Source organism: Nerophis lumbriciformis, linkage group LG25 (genome assembly GCF_033978685.3).
Source record: "Nerophis lumbriciformis linkage group LG25, RoL_Nlum_v2.1, whole genome shotgun sequence".
NCBI classification, from domain to species: Eukaryota; Metazoa; Chordata; class Actinopteri; order Syngnathiformes; family Syngnathidae; genus Nerophis; species Nerophis lumbriciformis.
Genome location: NC_084572.2, coordinates 28,489,303 through 28,504,636, shown reverse-complemented (window position 1 = coordinate 28,504,636; position 15,334 = coordinate 28,489,303). Strand labels below are relative to the sequence as shown.

The following is a 15,334-nucleotide window of genomic DNA, read 5'->3' as shown; positions in this document are numbered from 1 at the left end:
ATTGGCCGAAACTAATTTGTCTCTGACTGTCCGACTCTTTAATACTCAAACGGCACAACTGTTACCCTCCCGCACAAATCAAAACAACTTCCTGCTCCTGCTCTACGGCGCTAAGCCGTCTGGGTAATGTAGTAAACATTGAACAACACAGCAGCGTCCTCACTTCCTATATTACATGGATTTATTTATTTAAACTTCAAATATCCATTTACATGTTAGAGATGTTGAAGTGTGATGATAATCTCTTACTGTTTCTCATTTACGAGTAAAAATGTAACAATTCACACATGATCTTAACGAGTGGGGTTAAAAGTGTTGGAACGTAAATCAATGTTTAAGACGGACAAACACTTTTCAAGTGTAAAATAAACACGGAAAATGTTTGCAACTTGTGGACAACAGAGCAGACAGCGGACAATAAGGAAGCCTTTGGTGGTGTTTCTATAAATGTAGTCAATTATTACTACCGTCAGTTATGATTCATTAAAACTGTACAGTAATTTGACTATAAGCTCTGAATTTGTGCTTTTACTGACATCTAGTGTCTACTTTTAAGTCTGCGTTGTATAAAACAAGAAAAACATCAATATAGTATTTTTTTTTCAATTTTTTGGGGGTTAAGGTTACAAGGAATACTTAAAACATTGATAACAAATTCATAAAATCACAAGTTGATTCAATGTAATTGAAAAGAAAAAACAACTTTCTGAAAAAGATGCAGCATTTTCAGGACCTTGAGGTCGCAAAAAAAACCTGCTAAATTCTGGAGGGACTGATAAATGGGCTGAGGTGAAGTAATCGAAACAGGGATAGCAGAACTACACAGTCTTTAGCCGTCATGCTGAATAAAAAAAGACTGAAGTTCTATTCAGAACCGGTTGATCAGGAAAAGGTATAAATATAGAAGGGAAGCAAACTAAGTGCGATTGAATGCTGCATTTATTCAGTTTTGCTACAATTCCGCATTTTAATAGAGCTGGACGATTATGGCCAAAATAATAATCACAATTATTTTGATTGATATTGTAATCACGAATAATTAATCACACGATTATCATGAGTAATTATTGTACCACCAAAACTCAACTTTACATAGAGATAAACCAAATTAATCAAAATAAGTAATGAATAAACCAAAAGTAAAACAATAATAAAAATTAATTAAAATAACAATAGCATAACACAATTAAGTTTTTGCGTTTACATTTTTTTTAATTCCGTTTTTTACCTTTTACACTTATTTTATCACCATAGAGTGTGTGCTTTTTGTGTCAAATAAAATCTAATAAAATGTTTGTTAATTAAGTGCACAAAATCCTCATTTATTGGTGTAATACATCTTTGGACAATTCTGACCAGTATTTTAGGTCAAAGCATAATTGTGTAATGTATCAATAAGTGCTTTAAGCACATTATGCTCGTTTAAAGTACTTTTTTGAAACCTTTATTTTGTAAGCGCAGTTAAACCGGATGTGGCGCACCACGCTATTATTGTGAAGGGGGGGAAGTGTGCTGTGCTGCTGTTCGCAGCTTGACGAGTACAGAAGCGACTCACCTTAGGCGACTGCTGTTTGTACATTGATGTTACATCCATGATGTCGTTCACAACAACACAAGCAGATGAGATGGGTTGTGTGTGTATGGATTGTTCTTTCTAGCTTTAGCTTCGTAGTTTAGTCGCTGTTTTAAGTGACCGTTTGACTGATTGATTGAAACTTTTATTAGTAGATTGCACAGTACAGTACATATTCCGTACAATTGACCACTAAATGGTAACACCCGAATAAGTTTTTCAACTTGTTTAAGTCGGGGTCCACGTTAATCAAGTTTCAACATTCTTTAGTTTGAGTGTGTCGGGGCTGAATGAGCGCTATCGGACACATTATTTTCCCAAACAAGTGTTCCTTCTCCTCACAATGAGAACATTCACTCGCATTTATGTCAATTTCGATGATATTATTCTGAGTTTAACAGCGGGCTCTGTTTTATTGGCGCGGTTGCGTAAATGCGGAAAACAATTGACTTTTTTTTTTTTGTTGAGTTCAGTGATTATTATTGATGAGGCATACTAGCAAAGTAGCAACCATAACAGACTTCCCAAACGTGCTCTTTTTGTCACTCAAGCTCCGGAATTTGCAAGCACGTTTCGCGGCCCATTAATCTACTTGTAACAAAAAATGTCATTCCCGTGTCGTGTTTTTTGTGAGTGCAAAAATATTAGAAAATATTATTAAGAAAAGTTAATTATTCCAATGACTGTTTTTCGGCAATTGGTTGAAATGTGCATCCATTGTCTCAACATGATTTTATAGCTGATTCTGGGCTTCTCTAGACCAGTGGTTCTCAACCTTTTTTCAGTGATGTACCCCCTGTGAATTTTTTTTTAATTCAAGTACCCCCTAAACAGACCAAAGCATTTTTGGTTAAAAAAAAGAGATAAAGAAGTAAAATACAGCACTATGTCATCAGTTTCTGATTTATTAAATAGTATAACAGTGCAAAATATTGCTCATTTATAGTGGTCTTTCTTGAACTATTTGAAAAAAAAGATAGGTTTTTATTTATATTTATAAAGGATTTTTGAATTGTTACTATTTTTAGAATATTTAAAAAAAATCTCACGTACCCCTTGGCACACCTTCAAGTACCCCCAGGGGCACGCGTACCCCCATTTGAGAACCACTGCTCTAGACCATCTGGAGTTCATTCTTTTAAGAAGGATTAAAAATAAAAGATACTCACAGGTCTGTCTTGCTCTAAAATTGAGGACTTCCCGGGCTCATATTCAAAAATACTGCGAGGCTCGGCTCGATACTTCCGTGTGTCCACTCTCCTGTCAGGTGGACCCCATTCATTCCTGCAGAGGGAGACCACAATCATAATTGTCCTCAAGTAAGTGTTTTAATAACATTTCTCACATATCTGGCGTGTCTCTGTCACTGTCTCGGGCCCTCAGCTGGAGCAGCGAGGGCATAGGCGGCGGTGGCGGCGGAGGTACGGGGGACGGTGAAGGATCCCGGGCGGAGAGGTGGCCGCCGTTGTCCGAGAGGCTCTTGGAGAGAGGTCTGTACGTGTGAGTCCTTGGGGCCGGGTGGGACGTGGTGGCGCTGGGGGGCACGCTGTAGTCATCTTTTATGAAAGACAAAAACAGATTAAAATATCTTCTTCTAAAGGCAAATTCAACAGGCTTAATAATAACGCATCTCTCACCATTATTGATGACGGCATACGTTGCACTGTAGGTGTCAGAATAGTCATCATCTGGAGAGAATTTAGGTCAAGTTAGGTCACGTCCACAGTAATGTATCCCACTGGGCATCTTACAGTCTAAGATGCTGTGCACTGTAAAGGCTTTGATCATAACCAGGGCCTTTTTATTGGACCGCAATTCATCTTTAGTAGGTGATAAATGGACCCAGGCTGTTTATTAAATGTAAAAACTCCTTACATGTGATTTATGTTTTTTAACTTTATTAATAACTACAATATGCAATTTCGTAGAGAATTTGCACGTGCCCAGCTGCAACGCTGATGTTTACATTAGGGGTGTCCAAAGTGCGGCCCGGGGACATTGTAAAAAAACTAAATACTAAATTATAAAAAACAATTAGGGCTGCGAATCTTTGGGTGTCCCACAATTCGATTCAATATCGATTCTTGGGGTCACGATTCGATAATAAATCAATTTTTTCGATTCAACGCGATTCTGGATTCAAAAACAAATTTTTCCGATTCAAAACAATTCACCATTCATTCAATACATAGGATTTCAGCAGGATCTACCCCAGTTTGCTGACATGCAAGCAGAGTAGTAGATATTTGTAAAAAGCTTTTATAATTGTAAAGGACAATGTTTTATCAAATTATTACAATAATGTAAATTTGTTTTAACTATTAAATGAACCAAAAATATGACTTATTTTATCTTTGTGAAAATATTAGACACAATGTGTTGTCAAACTTATGAGATGCGATGCAAGTGTAAGCCACTGTGACACTATTGTTCTTTTTTTTTTAAATGTTTTTTTATTTTTATTTTTAATAAATGTCTAATGATAATGTCAATGAGGGAATTTTAATCACTGCTATGTTGAAATTGTTACTAATATTGATACTGTTGTTGATAATATACATTTTTGTTTCACTACTTTTGGATTGTTCTGTGTCGTGTTTGTGTCTCCTCTCAATTGCTCTGTTTATTGCAGTTCTGAGTGTTGCTGGGTCGGGTTTGGTTTTGGAATTGGATTGCATTGTTATGGTATTGCTGTGTATTATTTTGTTGGATTGATTAATAAAAAAATAAATAAAATAAATAAAAATAAATAAAAATCTATTTTTGAAAAATGAGAATCGATACTGAATCGTACAACGTGAGAATCGCGATTTTAATTCGAATCGATTTTTTCCCACACCCCTAAAAACAATGCAGGCTGTTTTTTTAATTTAAAACTGTCATTTCTCAAAAAATAATACTGACTCAAAATCAATGTTGTTATGAACAAAATCAATGTGGTTAAGAATTATTGACACAATTAAACCTCTAATTAATTCACATCACATATTCCACTTTGAAATAATTTTTGGGGAAAATATTCAAATTTTGTGTGGTTGCCATAAAAAAACAGTTTCCTTTGACAAAAAGAGCATAGATCAAACAAACCAAAAAAAGGTGGAAAAAATAATAACATCTTAGATCTGAAGTTGATCTAGAGCAGGGGTGTCCAAACTACGGCCTGCGGGCGAAATGCGGCCCACCAGCGTGTTCAACTTAGATGTCTTCAATTCGGCCCGCGAGGCGGAACGAGTTTGATAAGCAATATGGCCAAGAGTGGTGTATTTATATCAATTACAAATATGCCAGCGGTCTAATAACTGCTATTTTGGTGCCATCTGGTGGCCAAAGAAACTTACTCAACAATTAATTGTACTTGCAAGGACACATAGCACAGCGTCTATTGCTATGACCCAATCCAAACAACTTTCCCTGGTCCTGGTGCAGAAAAAAAAACAACCAGCAAAAAGTCGACAAACCTGGTCACACATAACACAACCGGCTCTTTGAACTTTGTGGATATAATAAAAAACGTCCAATCAACATAAAACATTTTTTTTAAATTACACCCATTTAAATACATTACAATGGATGATGGGAAAAATGCAAAATACTCTCTCCACATTGATCCATGTTGGCCCAGTTTAGCTGCTTGATATTTCTGATTGATCAAAAAACCTTAAGGAGGTTGTCGCAGAAGTAAACAAGGTAGGAGTTGAACTTTCACATACTCTTAATATCCAATTCTAATAATTATTTTATATATATATATATATATATATATATATATATATATATATATATATATATATATATATATATATATATATATATATATTTATATACATAAATCTCCTTCTCACCCCGGTGGGGTGGTATCTGTGTCATCCTCAAGCTCGGGTCCTCTACCAGAGGCCTGTGGAGTTTGAGGGTTCTGCACAGTATCCTGGCTGTTCCTAAGACTGCGCTCTGGTGACGGTGGCAGAGAAGAGGAGTGCGGAAAAACTCCTCTGCATACCGTTATCAGTAGTCAGAGGAGCCTGTTCAGTGCTAGACTGCTTCATCCCAAGTGCAGGACTAATAGACTAAAAAACTCCTTTGTCCCGTACGCCATCAGACTGTACAACACCTCTCAGGGGAGAAGGGGGGGTACTAGGATGACAGGGGACGCAAAGCATCAACAATATTAAAATAAACTGCAACAAAAACAGTGCAATAAACAGCAATAACAGTGCAATAAATTTTACAGGTGCAATATACACATCACAGCTCTCATATAATCGACAGTATTATCGTTTTTCTACATTTTCTACTGCCTAGTTTCTCTTGTTATATTTTTATTTTTACTGTTATATTTTAATTCTTATTGTTATATTTTCTATTTTATTTCCATTTATACCTCCATTATTTACTTTTTCAAATTCTATCTCAATTCTGTACACTGCTGCTGGAATTTTAATTTTCCTGAGGGAACTCTCCTGAAGGAATCAATAAAGTACTATCTATCTATCTATCTAATATAATCAAATTCTCCTAACCATAGCCCCTTGATAATCGAGCGGACATAGTAAAGGCGTTTATTGCCGCATATGTGGTTGCTGTTCGACAAAACAATCAGGTTGTCGCGGCAACAGTGGCTCGAAGACACTGGCTTTTTCTTTTCCAACCCGTATGAAGAGACACCAAGAAAGCTGGGCCGCGTCTGTGCCAAAAGGTTGTGTTGTCTCAGTATTTGGCAGGCGTCCAAGCAAGTGTGACATTTTAAGCCCTCCGTGAAAAAGTCCTCACGTTGTGTGGCGCAGTGGTTGAGCCACGACACTCCCATTGGCCGCCTCTATATTTAGTCTCGTATTGCCAGCCAACATCCATGCCTTGATCAGCCAGCTGTGGAGCTTCTCGACACATGGTTCCAACTTCTCCCTCACGTTTGCACTCTACAGCAGGGGTGTCAAACGTACGGCCCGCGAACAGGTTTAATCCGGCCCGCAAAAATGAGTATGCTAAGTATAAAAATGAGCTGCAATTTTTGAACGAAAGAAACTGCTGTTCTAAATGTGTCCACTGGATGTCGCAATAACAATTCAAGTGTAACCCACGTCACACATGACACTGTTTAAAGATGGCGTGTCAGCTGACTTTAAGCGCCCTCTGGATTGGCTGCCACTAACTCCAATCAGCGCAGGTGCAAGCAATCAGCTGCTCCTGTTGTGGCTGGCGGCAGACTACTGCTGTAGCGACGCACAACACCTTTTTTCATTGTAAATGATCCACTCTACAGATAAAATAATGAAACGGTAAGATGCAAAGACTTAAGTGAACATGACTATCATCTTTAAAGTAGTTAGAATTTCGTGCAGCGCTCGCAATTGGTTGAATGCACGATGCGCACCCTGAACTCCATTGTAAAAATGTGTGTTTCCACATTTGTTGTATGATCTATTTTATTTTATGCTTAAATCTATCATGTTAACATGTATTACATTTGTAGTTATTGTCAGAAAAATTGTATGTAAATTATCAAAAAACTTTCCGTTCTCTGAGTTCCCAGTGAACAGACAAAAGCTGTCTTTGTTGCACCAAGTCAAAGGCTTGTAAAATTCCATTGTGTACGATAGAAGATGTCAGGTTTAAACATTGATGACATCTATTAAAACAGACAGTTATGCTACCTTTAGTTTGGCTATTATGGTGTCATTTTGACAATTGTTATGATTATGGTAATGGTAAAGGTAATGTTTGAAAGATGATACATGAATGTGTTGTGACAATTGCAGATGTCACCAATGCGGCGGTTTTCCAAAAACGTCTTTAAGGGTCAACCGCCAACATGAGCATGCTGAACAGGAAGTGCATAAAGTTTCTGTCTTGCTTCTAGTGAGGGCGGTCGCATTTTTCTCCGCTCCCTCCTTCCCTGCTTGCTGTCTTCGTTTTTGTCTTGTCTGAACTTTTTTGAAGTCTCTTTTTTTGCGCTGTCCTCAAATCTAAACATCAAACATGGATATGATCAGCTGGACTCTCGAGAGTCTTTCCTTGTCTTTTCGACAAGGAAAAGAGGTTCGGGGGAGCCTGGCTGCCCCGATGAACCATTGCTGCGGGGTATGTGAGAGACTCCTGGGATAAATGGAGAATCATGTGCCTCTCAGTCCTTTCCATCGAGGATGTGGAAGACATCTACCTATTTGGAACCGTGATCGCGGGACACCTGCTGATTGGGCTGGGCATTGCTCTGGTGTATCGTCAAATTTGGAAGACGATGGCAGCCACTCAAGGAGCCCAACGGCTGTTCGTCGCAATGGAAGGATTGGGCCTGGCTGTGGGAACACAGACTGTGGCGATTTCTGAACTGAATCGCAAGATGGATCTCATCATGGAGAAGTTTGCTGAGAAGGAGAATTGAATTGAATTTGAGAGAAACCAGCATGGACAAATAGAGCAGGCAAGTCATTGTTTTTTCTGACTGCTCGCGGAAAACAACATCCTAATCTACGATTTGACTCCCTCGAATGGCCTTGACGCTATCAGGAACAGACTGTTCTGAAAAAGACCCCCGAGGACAGCTCAACGATGGATGCTTTTGACCTCCCTTTTTCTCAACAACACCTGGTGTCGAACTTTGAGATCGGCCCCAGTCCACAAAAACATTTCAACATCACACCCAAATTAATTGGCCATACATGCACGCACCCGCCCCTTCCTCAACCAACGGGGTTATGGATGGCTAGTAGCGCTTTATAGCAGCAGGCCGGCCTCCAGGGCCCCAAATCCCCCCGCCTCTGTTGCGAGTTGTGATTATATGTAACATGTTTATGTGCGCTATACTATGTGAGGTTTTTTTCCTTGGACTCAGTCTGGACCCCCTCCCGAGGGTCCAGCCTTAGACTGATATTTTTTACTCTTCCCCCCTTTCCCAATATCACCTTTTTCCCATCTTTTCTAAGGAGCGGCGTAAGTGGCTGATCAGTTTGTGGTCCCGTCTTGTCTCACTGTAACGTATGTCTGCTCTTAGTGGGACTGTGCCGAAAATGAAATTTCAGTTCTTATGTGTCTTGTACATGTTAAAGAATGGACAATAATAAAGCATCTTGAATCTTGAATTGAATCTTGAATCTTAATGGCTTTGTAAATACGCTGAGACAAAGTCTCAGTTCATTGTGTACTTCATGGTGTTTTTGAAACCAATGTTTTCCTCAGAATTTTAAACGGATTTAAAGTGTTTTGCCAAGAGGATTATTTATAACGTGTATATTTTCAGAATGTTCTTGTTCTATTTTTGGCCGAAGTGGGACAAAGAAAACAATTTTAAAGTTGTCTTTATTTTTACATTATTATTCCATGATTTTACCAGTATGGCCCGCTTCGGAACAGATTTTCCTCTATGCAGCCCCTGAGCTAAAATTAGTTTGACACCCCTGCTCTAAAGGGTTGTTATTTCTGACATATGTATTTCTTTGGTATGAACATTCAAAACAAACATGGTGACTTTTACTTTCAGCTCCGGCAACAAAAGGACTTTTTAGATTTGCCTGTCTGGAGGTCTGCTGCACCCCCGCTGAGGCGTCTTTGCCTGCCACTAAAGGACGTGGCTAGTCATTGGGATTATTAGACGCACAATTACGCAAGAGTTGTTGTCGGTATTTGCTTGTTGATTGCAACAGACAGAGAGCCTGAGCGATCGGGAACAAACAAGCCTTTTACGGACTTTCGCCGTCTAACCCGCTAAATTGGAGCACATTTCCCAGGGTGGATTGTGTCTTTATTAGCGAGTGCTCGCCGTTCCTGCTCCTTTTTCACGGCCTAATGAGTTCTGGCTCGCGGGTCTCGTAGGGTCAGCGTTAACGAGAACGAGAAATGAGAAGGGGACACAATGAAAGGAGGTATATATCTTAAGTGGCCTGCAGGAGGCCACGTTACGCATACCTGCTTTGTGCACCTTGTGGATCTGCTTGAACATGGTCTTGTACCAGTCCTTGGGTCTGTCCACCGTCTGTGTGGAGAGAGACATACTTCAATGCTCCGTGTGCTATGAATGTGACTTTTAAAACACCATAACATTTGTCCTTAGAGACTGTTTATGACAGGGGTGTCAGTTTGGCCCGTGAGACCTCAAGAGTTTATTAAGGAATCTGGCTGGGTGTTTTCAAATTATTTTCAAATATCTGACAATCTGATTGCTGCAGATTTGTGAGTAATTCAGGTCAATGACCGTGAATTGTGATTTGAAGCAAACACAGCACATAATATACTTATATGACCCAATCCAAACAACCTTCCTTAGTCATGGCCAACAAAAAAATGTGACCAACACAAAACGGCAACATATAACACACTGAACTATGTGGATGTTACAAAAAAATGTCTACCGTATTTTCCGCACTATTAGCCGCACCTAAAAACCACAAATTTACTCAAAAGCTGACAGTGCGGCTTTTAACCCGGTGCGCTTTATATATGGATTAATATTACGATTCATTTTCATAAAGTTTCGATCTCGCAACTACGGTAAACAGCCGCCATCTTTTTTCCCGGTAGAACAGGAAGCGCTTCTTCTTCTACGCAAGCAACCGCCAAGGTAAGCACCCGCCCCCATAGAACAGGAAGCGCTTCTTCTTCTACTGTAAGCAACCACCCGCCCGCGTAGAAGAAGAAAAAGCGTGCGGATATTACCGTACCGGTACGTTTCATTTCCTTTGTGTGTTTACATCTGTAAAGACCACAAAATGGCTCCTACTAAGCGTCAGGGATCCGGTTCATGAAAAGACGCAATCTCTCCATCCGCACACGGATTACTATTTCACAGCAACTGATATTCCTGTGAACCGCACTGTGGATACAACGGGAGCACGTACGGTGAATATTCGCACCACAGGGAATGAGAAGTCATCCTTCACTGTGGTTCTAGCTTGCCATGCTAATGGCCAGAAACTTCCACCCATGGTGATATTCAAAAGGAAGACCTTGCCAAAAGAGACCTTTCCAGCCGGCGTCATCATAAAAGCTAACTCGAAGGGATGGATGAAGAAAAGATGAGCGAGTGGTTAAGGTAAGTTTAAGTTTACGCGAAGAGGCCGGGTGGCTTTTTTCACGCAGCTCTGTCCATGTTGATATACGATTCCATGCGCGCCCACATCACGCTGGTTTTAATATATTATTAAAGTTTGACTGACCTATTTGACTGTTTTTTTGACATTCCTTTAGCGCAGTTAGATGCGGCTTACAACACGGGGCGGCTTATAGGTGGACAAAGTTTTGAAATATGCCGTTCATTGAAGGCGCGGCTTATAACCCAGGGCGCCTTATGGTGCGGAAAATACGGTAATCACCATAACAAATTCAAAATGATACCCATTTAAATCCATGACAATACATGATGGAAAAATTGCAAAACGTATCCATATTTAGCGCATTTTAGCTGCTTAATAGTTCTGATTGATCGCAAAACCTTAAGAATTTCAAGATATTTAATATAAAATAATAATAAATTCAATAAAAATAATAATGCAGTGCTCCATTAAATATGGATTCTTGGAAAGAAAAAAAATCTTCAAAATTAAGAATTTATATAAAATCGGATTAAAAATAATAGGGATTCAGATGTAAATAAAAAAAATTCAGCACCCCTAATTATTTGTACTAACACTTTTTAAATTGGTTTAAACAAAATAATGCATGTGAATGACTTATGTCAACTTGGATTGACAAATAAATACAGAAAATATGAATTTAAAATTAGACTTCTTAAGTTGAATGCACTTGAGGTTGTGCAATTCAGAATTTGACTGAGTTCAAATTGCCGTTCTGTATGACGTAAACCAATATTTCATTAAGTTTGACAAAAATGTTAAATGTGACTCGGAACACTTCCTGTACGGCTATTTCAAGGTTTTAAGATGGTCACAGATTGACCCTGTAACGGACTGTTGCTGTTACTACTATAACTATTACAAATGCTTGATTGTTGTTGCATTAAGAGTATAAATAATGATATTATACCATCCAGCGCACAATAATTGTGTTTTTCAGTGTGCGTTGTATGACTGTACCAACATAATAACACAAAGAAACATCTGCAGGTGTGCGTCTACATTAGCAACGCTGACATTTAAAAACCACATCAGCGAGTGTGGTATGCGCGCCTTTGTGTACTCATTATAGATCTAAGAGCCACTAGCAGTTAATCCTCTCTTTATTCGGTGGCACTAAACACTGTGTTTGGCCTGGGCTCAGAAAAGAGGCTCCATAGAGGAGAGGGTGAGTGTTGGCCCGGTTAGTAGCGACTGAGCCAGGCCAAAAAGAGAGAGTGGATTGGTGGTGGTGGTGGTGGTGGGGGGGGGGACGACAATTACCACTTCACTCTCCACGGTTACCAAATAGAGAGGCCGCAAAAATGTTTGTCTGCTCACAATAAGGCGCATCTGCTCTTCTACTGGACTCTTTTTTTCACTTTCACCCAGCTTCTTACAGTATGTCCTCAATGCTCCTTAAACTCTGCTATTTTTAAGCGTCTCTTGAAAAAAAGTTACTGTAACTTGTTTGGTTTTTTAAACCATTTTTTCCCCACAGTACATCATGCATTCTGGGCTTGTTATCATTTTAAAAAAAACATTTTTCAAAACTTTGCGAGCGGTACAGACTTTGTTTGAAGTAGTATTTTTTCTAAATACCGATATTGGAGCCTTGAGTAGTGGCTTATACCGATATCAGCAGAATTCATACATACTTGTATTATTTGTGGAATGTTAGAAAAGGTTTTATCAAGTGAAAGTAGTCAAAAGGAGAACAATGGTAGGTATGAAAAACACTAACCTATTTATTATTAACCATCTGGAATGGACTTACGCCGTTTTTTGGCCACAACAATTCATGATAGGGACACGTTTGTTACTGGATACTTTCTAAAACACGTCTACCTTGGAGACAATGTATGTGTAAGTAATTTGCAACTATACTTATTTGATACTTGTTTATATTGACAAAAATGCTGCTTTAGACTGCAATATTGTTCAATGAAGGACACTTGTTGCGTATCTCTAGCATGTGTGCTTTTGTGTGCTTAACTGTTGTGTAGCTGCTAGCTCTTAGTAGCCTATAGCCTACCATGTTTACCTTTTGTAAATGACTTGACCAAATAGAAGTAAAGTCCAACTGTGTGTATTAATAGAGGACATTTAGATGTTAACTGTGAGTTTTACACAAGTAAACAAGCTGCAGGGCTACTTGTATCGGACATTTTAGATGCAAGTGGATATTATCCGATACTTGTTTTTTTGCTGATATCCTATATCGGTTAATGGCCAGGTCAATGCATACATCAGTGCAAAGGTTAAGTGAGAAGTAATTGACTTTGATTGATCTTGATGAATAAAAGTTAAAACATGATTAATCTGATTGTAAAACTTTACTGTATTTTCCTAATTTATTCCTACACTTTGTATCCTGCGGCTAATAAAACGATGCAGCTAATTTATGGTTTTCTCTTCGCTAACAACCATAATGTTTTGTATTGAACAAATAAAACACAGACAGACACTAAAAAAATGTGTTCTTGTTTTTACTAAAGCCCCAACTTTTGGACGAGTTTGCTCACTGCTGGTGCTTCTGGTTGAAAATGTACGTCCTGTTTTGCGCCTTGAACCGGAAGTATATCCTGTCTCGTCTATTACTGTATTCGTCTATAGCGTTTTACAATGTATCTAAAACAATTAGTTCTTACGAAACTGTCCTATGTGTGATGTCTGTAGGACTGTTTTCATGCATATTTGTACGTGCTATCGTGACGTAATTAAGCTAGTGTAGTTAGCATTAGCGAATATGCTTACGTTTTTAAGTCTTGGTGTTAGTATTGTTAACTTACAATGGCATTATTTTTGTATTTTGTATAAATTGTATTTTGTAATTATTTTCAGTTTAATAAATTCACCAAAACGTCACCGTGGAGTTATTGAGTCTGTTTAGCTGATTGGAGAGCTAGCCTCAGCAGCTAGTGGGTCCATGATGATGACTTCTGTTTTGTTTGATCATCCGTTTTACTGTCGTGTGAAAGGCGCCATTTGGAAACAATTAAGGTATGTGAAATATTTACAAAATCTTTCGCACCGGTATATATCTGTGGCTTATGGTCCGGTGCGGCTAATATGTAAAAATATTTAAACTAAAATTTGGTGGGTACGGCTTTAATACGGGTGGCTCTATAGCCTGGAATTCACTGTAATCATTTGACAACACTAAAAATAAATTAATTAATGAGATGACTTATTAGCTATTAGAGTAATTTGCTTAATCACCTATAGCACAAAAACTAATTGCTGATACATGGAGAGGAGGTGAGACTAAATATGCTAATTATTCCTACTCCATAGGACCCTTTAACTCAGGAGTGTCCAAACGTTTTAACTGGGGTACCACATTGGGCTTTAAAAAATACTTAAAAGCAAGCAAAGTAACTATATGTGTGTGTGTATAAATATATATATATAAATATCATTACATAGAATTATAAAATAATGGATATGCTCCAGCACCCCCCGCGACCCTAAAAGGGACAAGCGGTAGAAAATGGATGGATGAATGGATATATAATTAATAATTATTATAATTGGTTATTAAGATTATGTGAAAATTCAACTCCTACCTTGTTTACTTCCATGACTACCTCTTTATAAATTTGTAAAAATCTGAAATATTAAGTAGCTAAAATGCGCCAAACATGGATAGGTGTGGAGAGAGTTTTTTTTTAATTTTCCCATCATCCCTTTTAATGGATGGGTGTAGTTTTGATTTTTTTTTTATGCTTATTGGACGTTTTTCTTATAATATCCACAAAGTTCAATGAGCAGGATGTGTTATGTGTGATATGTTTGTTGAATATTAGTGCTGGTTGATTTTTTTTTTCTGCACAATGACCAGGGAAGGTTGTTTGGATTGGGTCGTATAGGTAAATGCTGTGCACACATTCACATCGATGTACAATTAATGGCTACTGACTTGAGTTACTTTTGTTGGCCACCAGATGGCAGCTATCAGATCGCTGACCATTTGTATATTATATGAAAACACTTGTGCCGTCTCGTGGGCCAAATTTAGGACGTTGGCGGGCCACCATTTGGACACCCCTGCTTTAACTGAAGCTGTCCTGGCGTGTGAAGCTCACCGTGCGGATGGCAATAGGGATGCCGGACTCATCCACAGGTCCGATGCCTTCATAATGGGGGGCTTTGATGACGGACACTTTCTTCTCTTCCTCCGAGAAGCGGGCGAGGGGCACGGTGTGGCTGACGTTGGTGAGGCCCGACACCACCGACTCTCTGGTGAACGACTCGCTGCCTTCTAAAAGCCCACAAGAGAGGAGTCCTTGTGTTATCAGGTCCAATCATTTTCACGCTAAGTGAGCTCACCTGAGCTCCGACTCGGTCTCAAGAGGCCCGTGCGAAGTGAGGCGGGCGGAGGCGGGTAAGACGGCGGGGAGAGGGGTCTCTGGGCGTGACCGGTGCCCCCGTTCATGGCGTGGGACAGGAACTGGCCCTGAGGGAGCGAGCCGGAAACACAATCAGGAAGACAAAATGACACAATGTGGTTCTTGAGTAAATCTCATGATTAATCAGGTGAGAATCTGTACGTGAGGACAGTTAGAGAGGGACACTTCAAAACAGTAAACACAGTTTCATTAGTTTGGTTACCACAAATCAGTCACACAAAGGGAAAACTCTTCCATCCAACAGGAGACAGCGACACGTTATTTTAAACAACAACAAAACAAGAAGTTTGATAATGAGAGGTGCAACAAAA

At 39.0% G+C, this 15,334-nt stretch overlaps 1 protein-coding gene across 15 annotated transcripts in view; it reads right to left on the bottom strand.

Annotated features, from left to right (window-relative positions):
• LOC133621762 (sorbin and SH3 domain-containing protein 2-like) overlaps positions 1-15,334 on the bottom strand; it is a 173,278-nt gene that overhangs the window by 44,077 nt on the left and 113,867 nt on the right. For all 15 annotated transcript variants that reach the window (XM_061984100.1, XM_061984102.1, XM_061984099.1 and 12 more), the window contains 6 exons: positions 14,944-15,070; positions 14,700-14,875; positions 9,470-9,536; positions 3,211-3,261; positions 2,919-3,129; positions 2,743-2,857 (listed from right to left, as the gene is read on the bottom strand). In XM_061984100.1, coding sequence (XP_061840084.1) covers positions 2,743-2,857; positions 2,919-3,129; positions 3,211-3,261; positions 9,470-9,536; positions 14,700-14,875; positions 14,944-15,070 — 747 coding nt within the window. The remainder of the gene's footprint in view (positions 1-2,742; positions 2,858-2,918; positions 3,130-3,210; positions 3,262-9,469; positions 9,537-14,699; positions 14,876-14,943; positions 15,071-15,334) is intronic.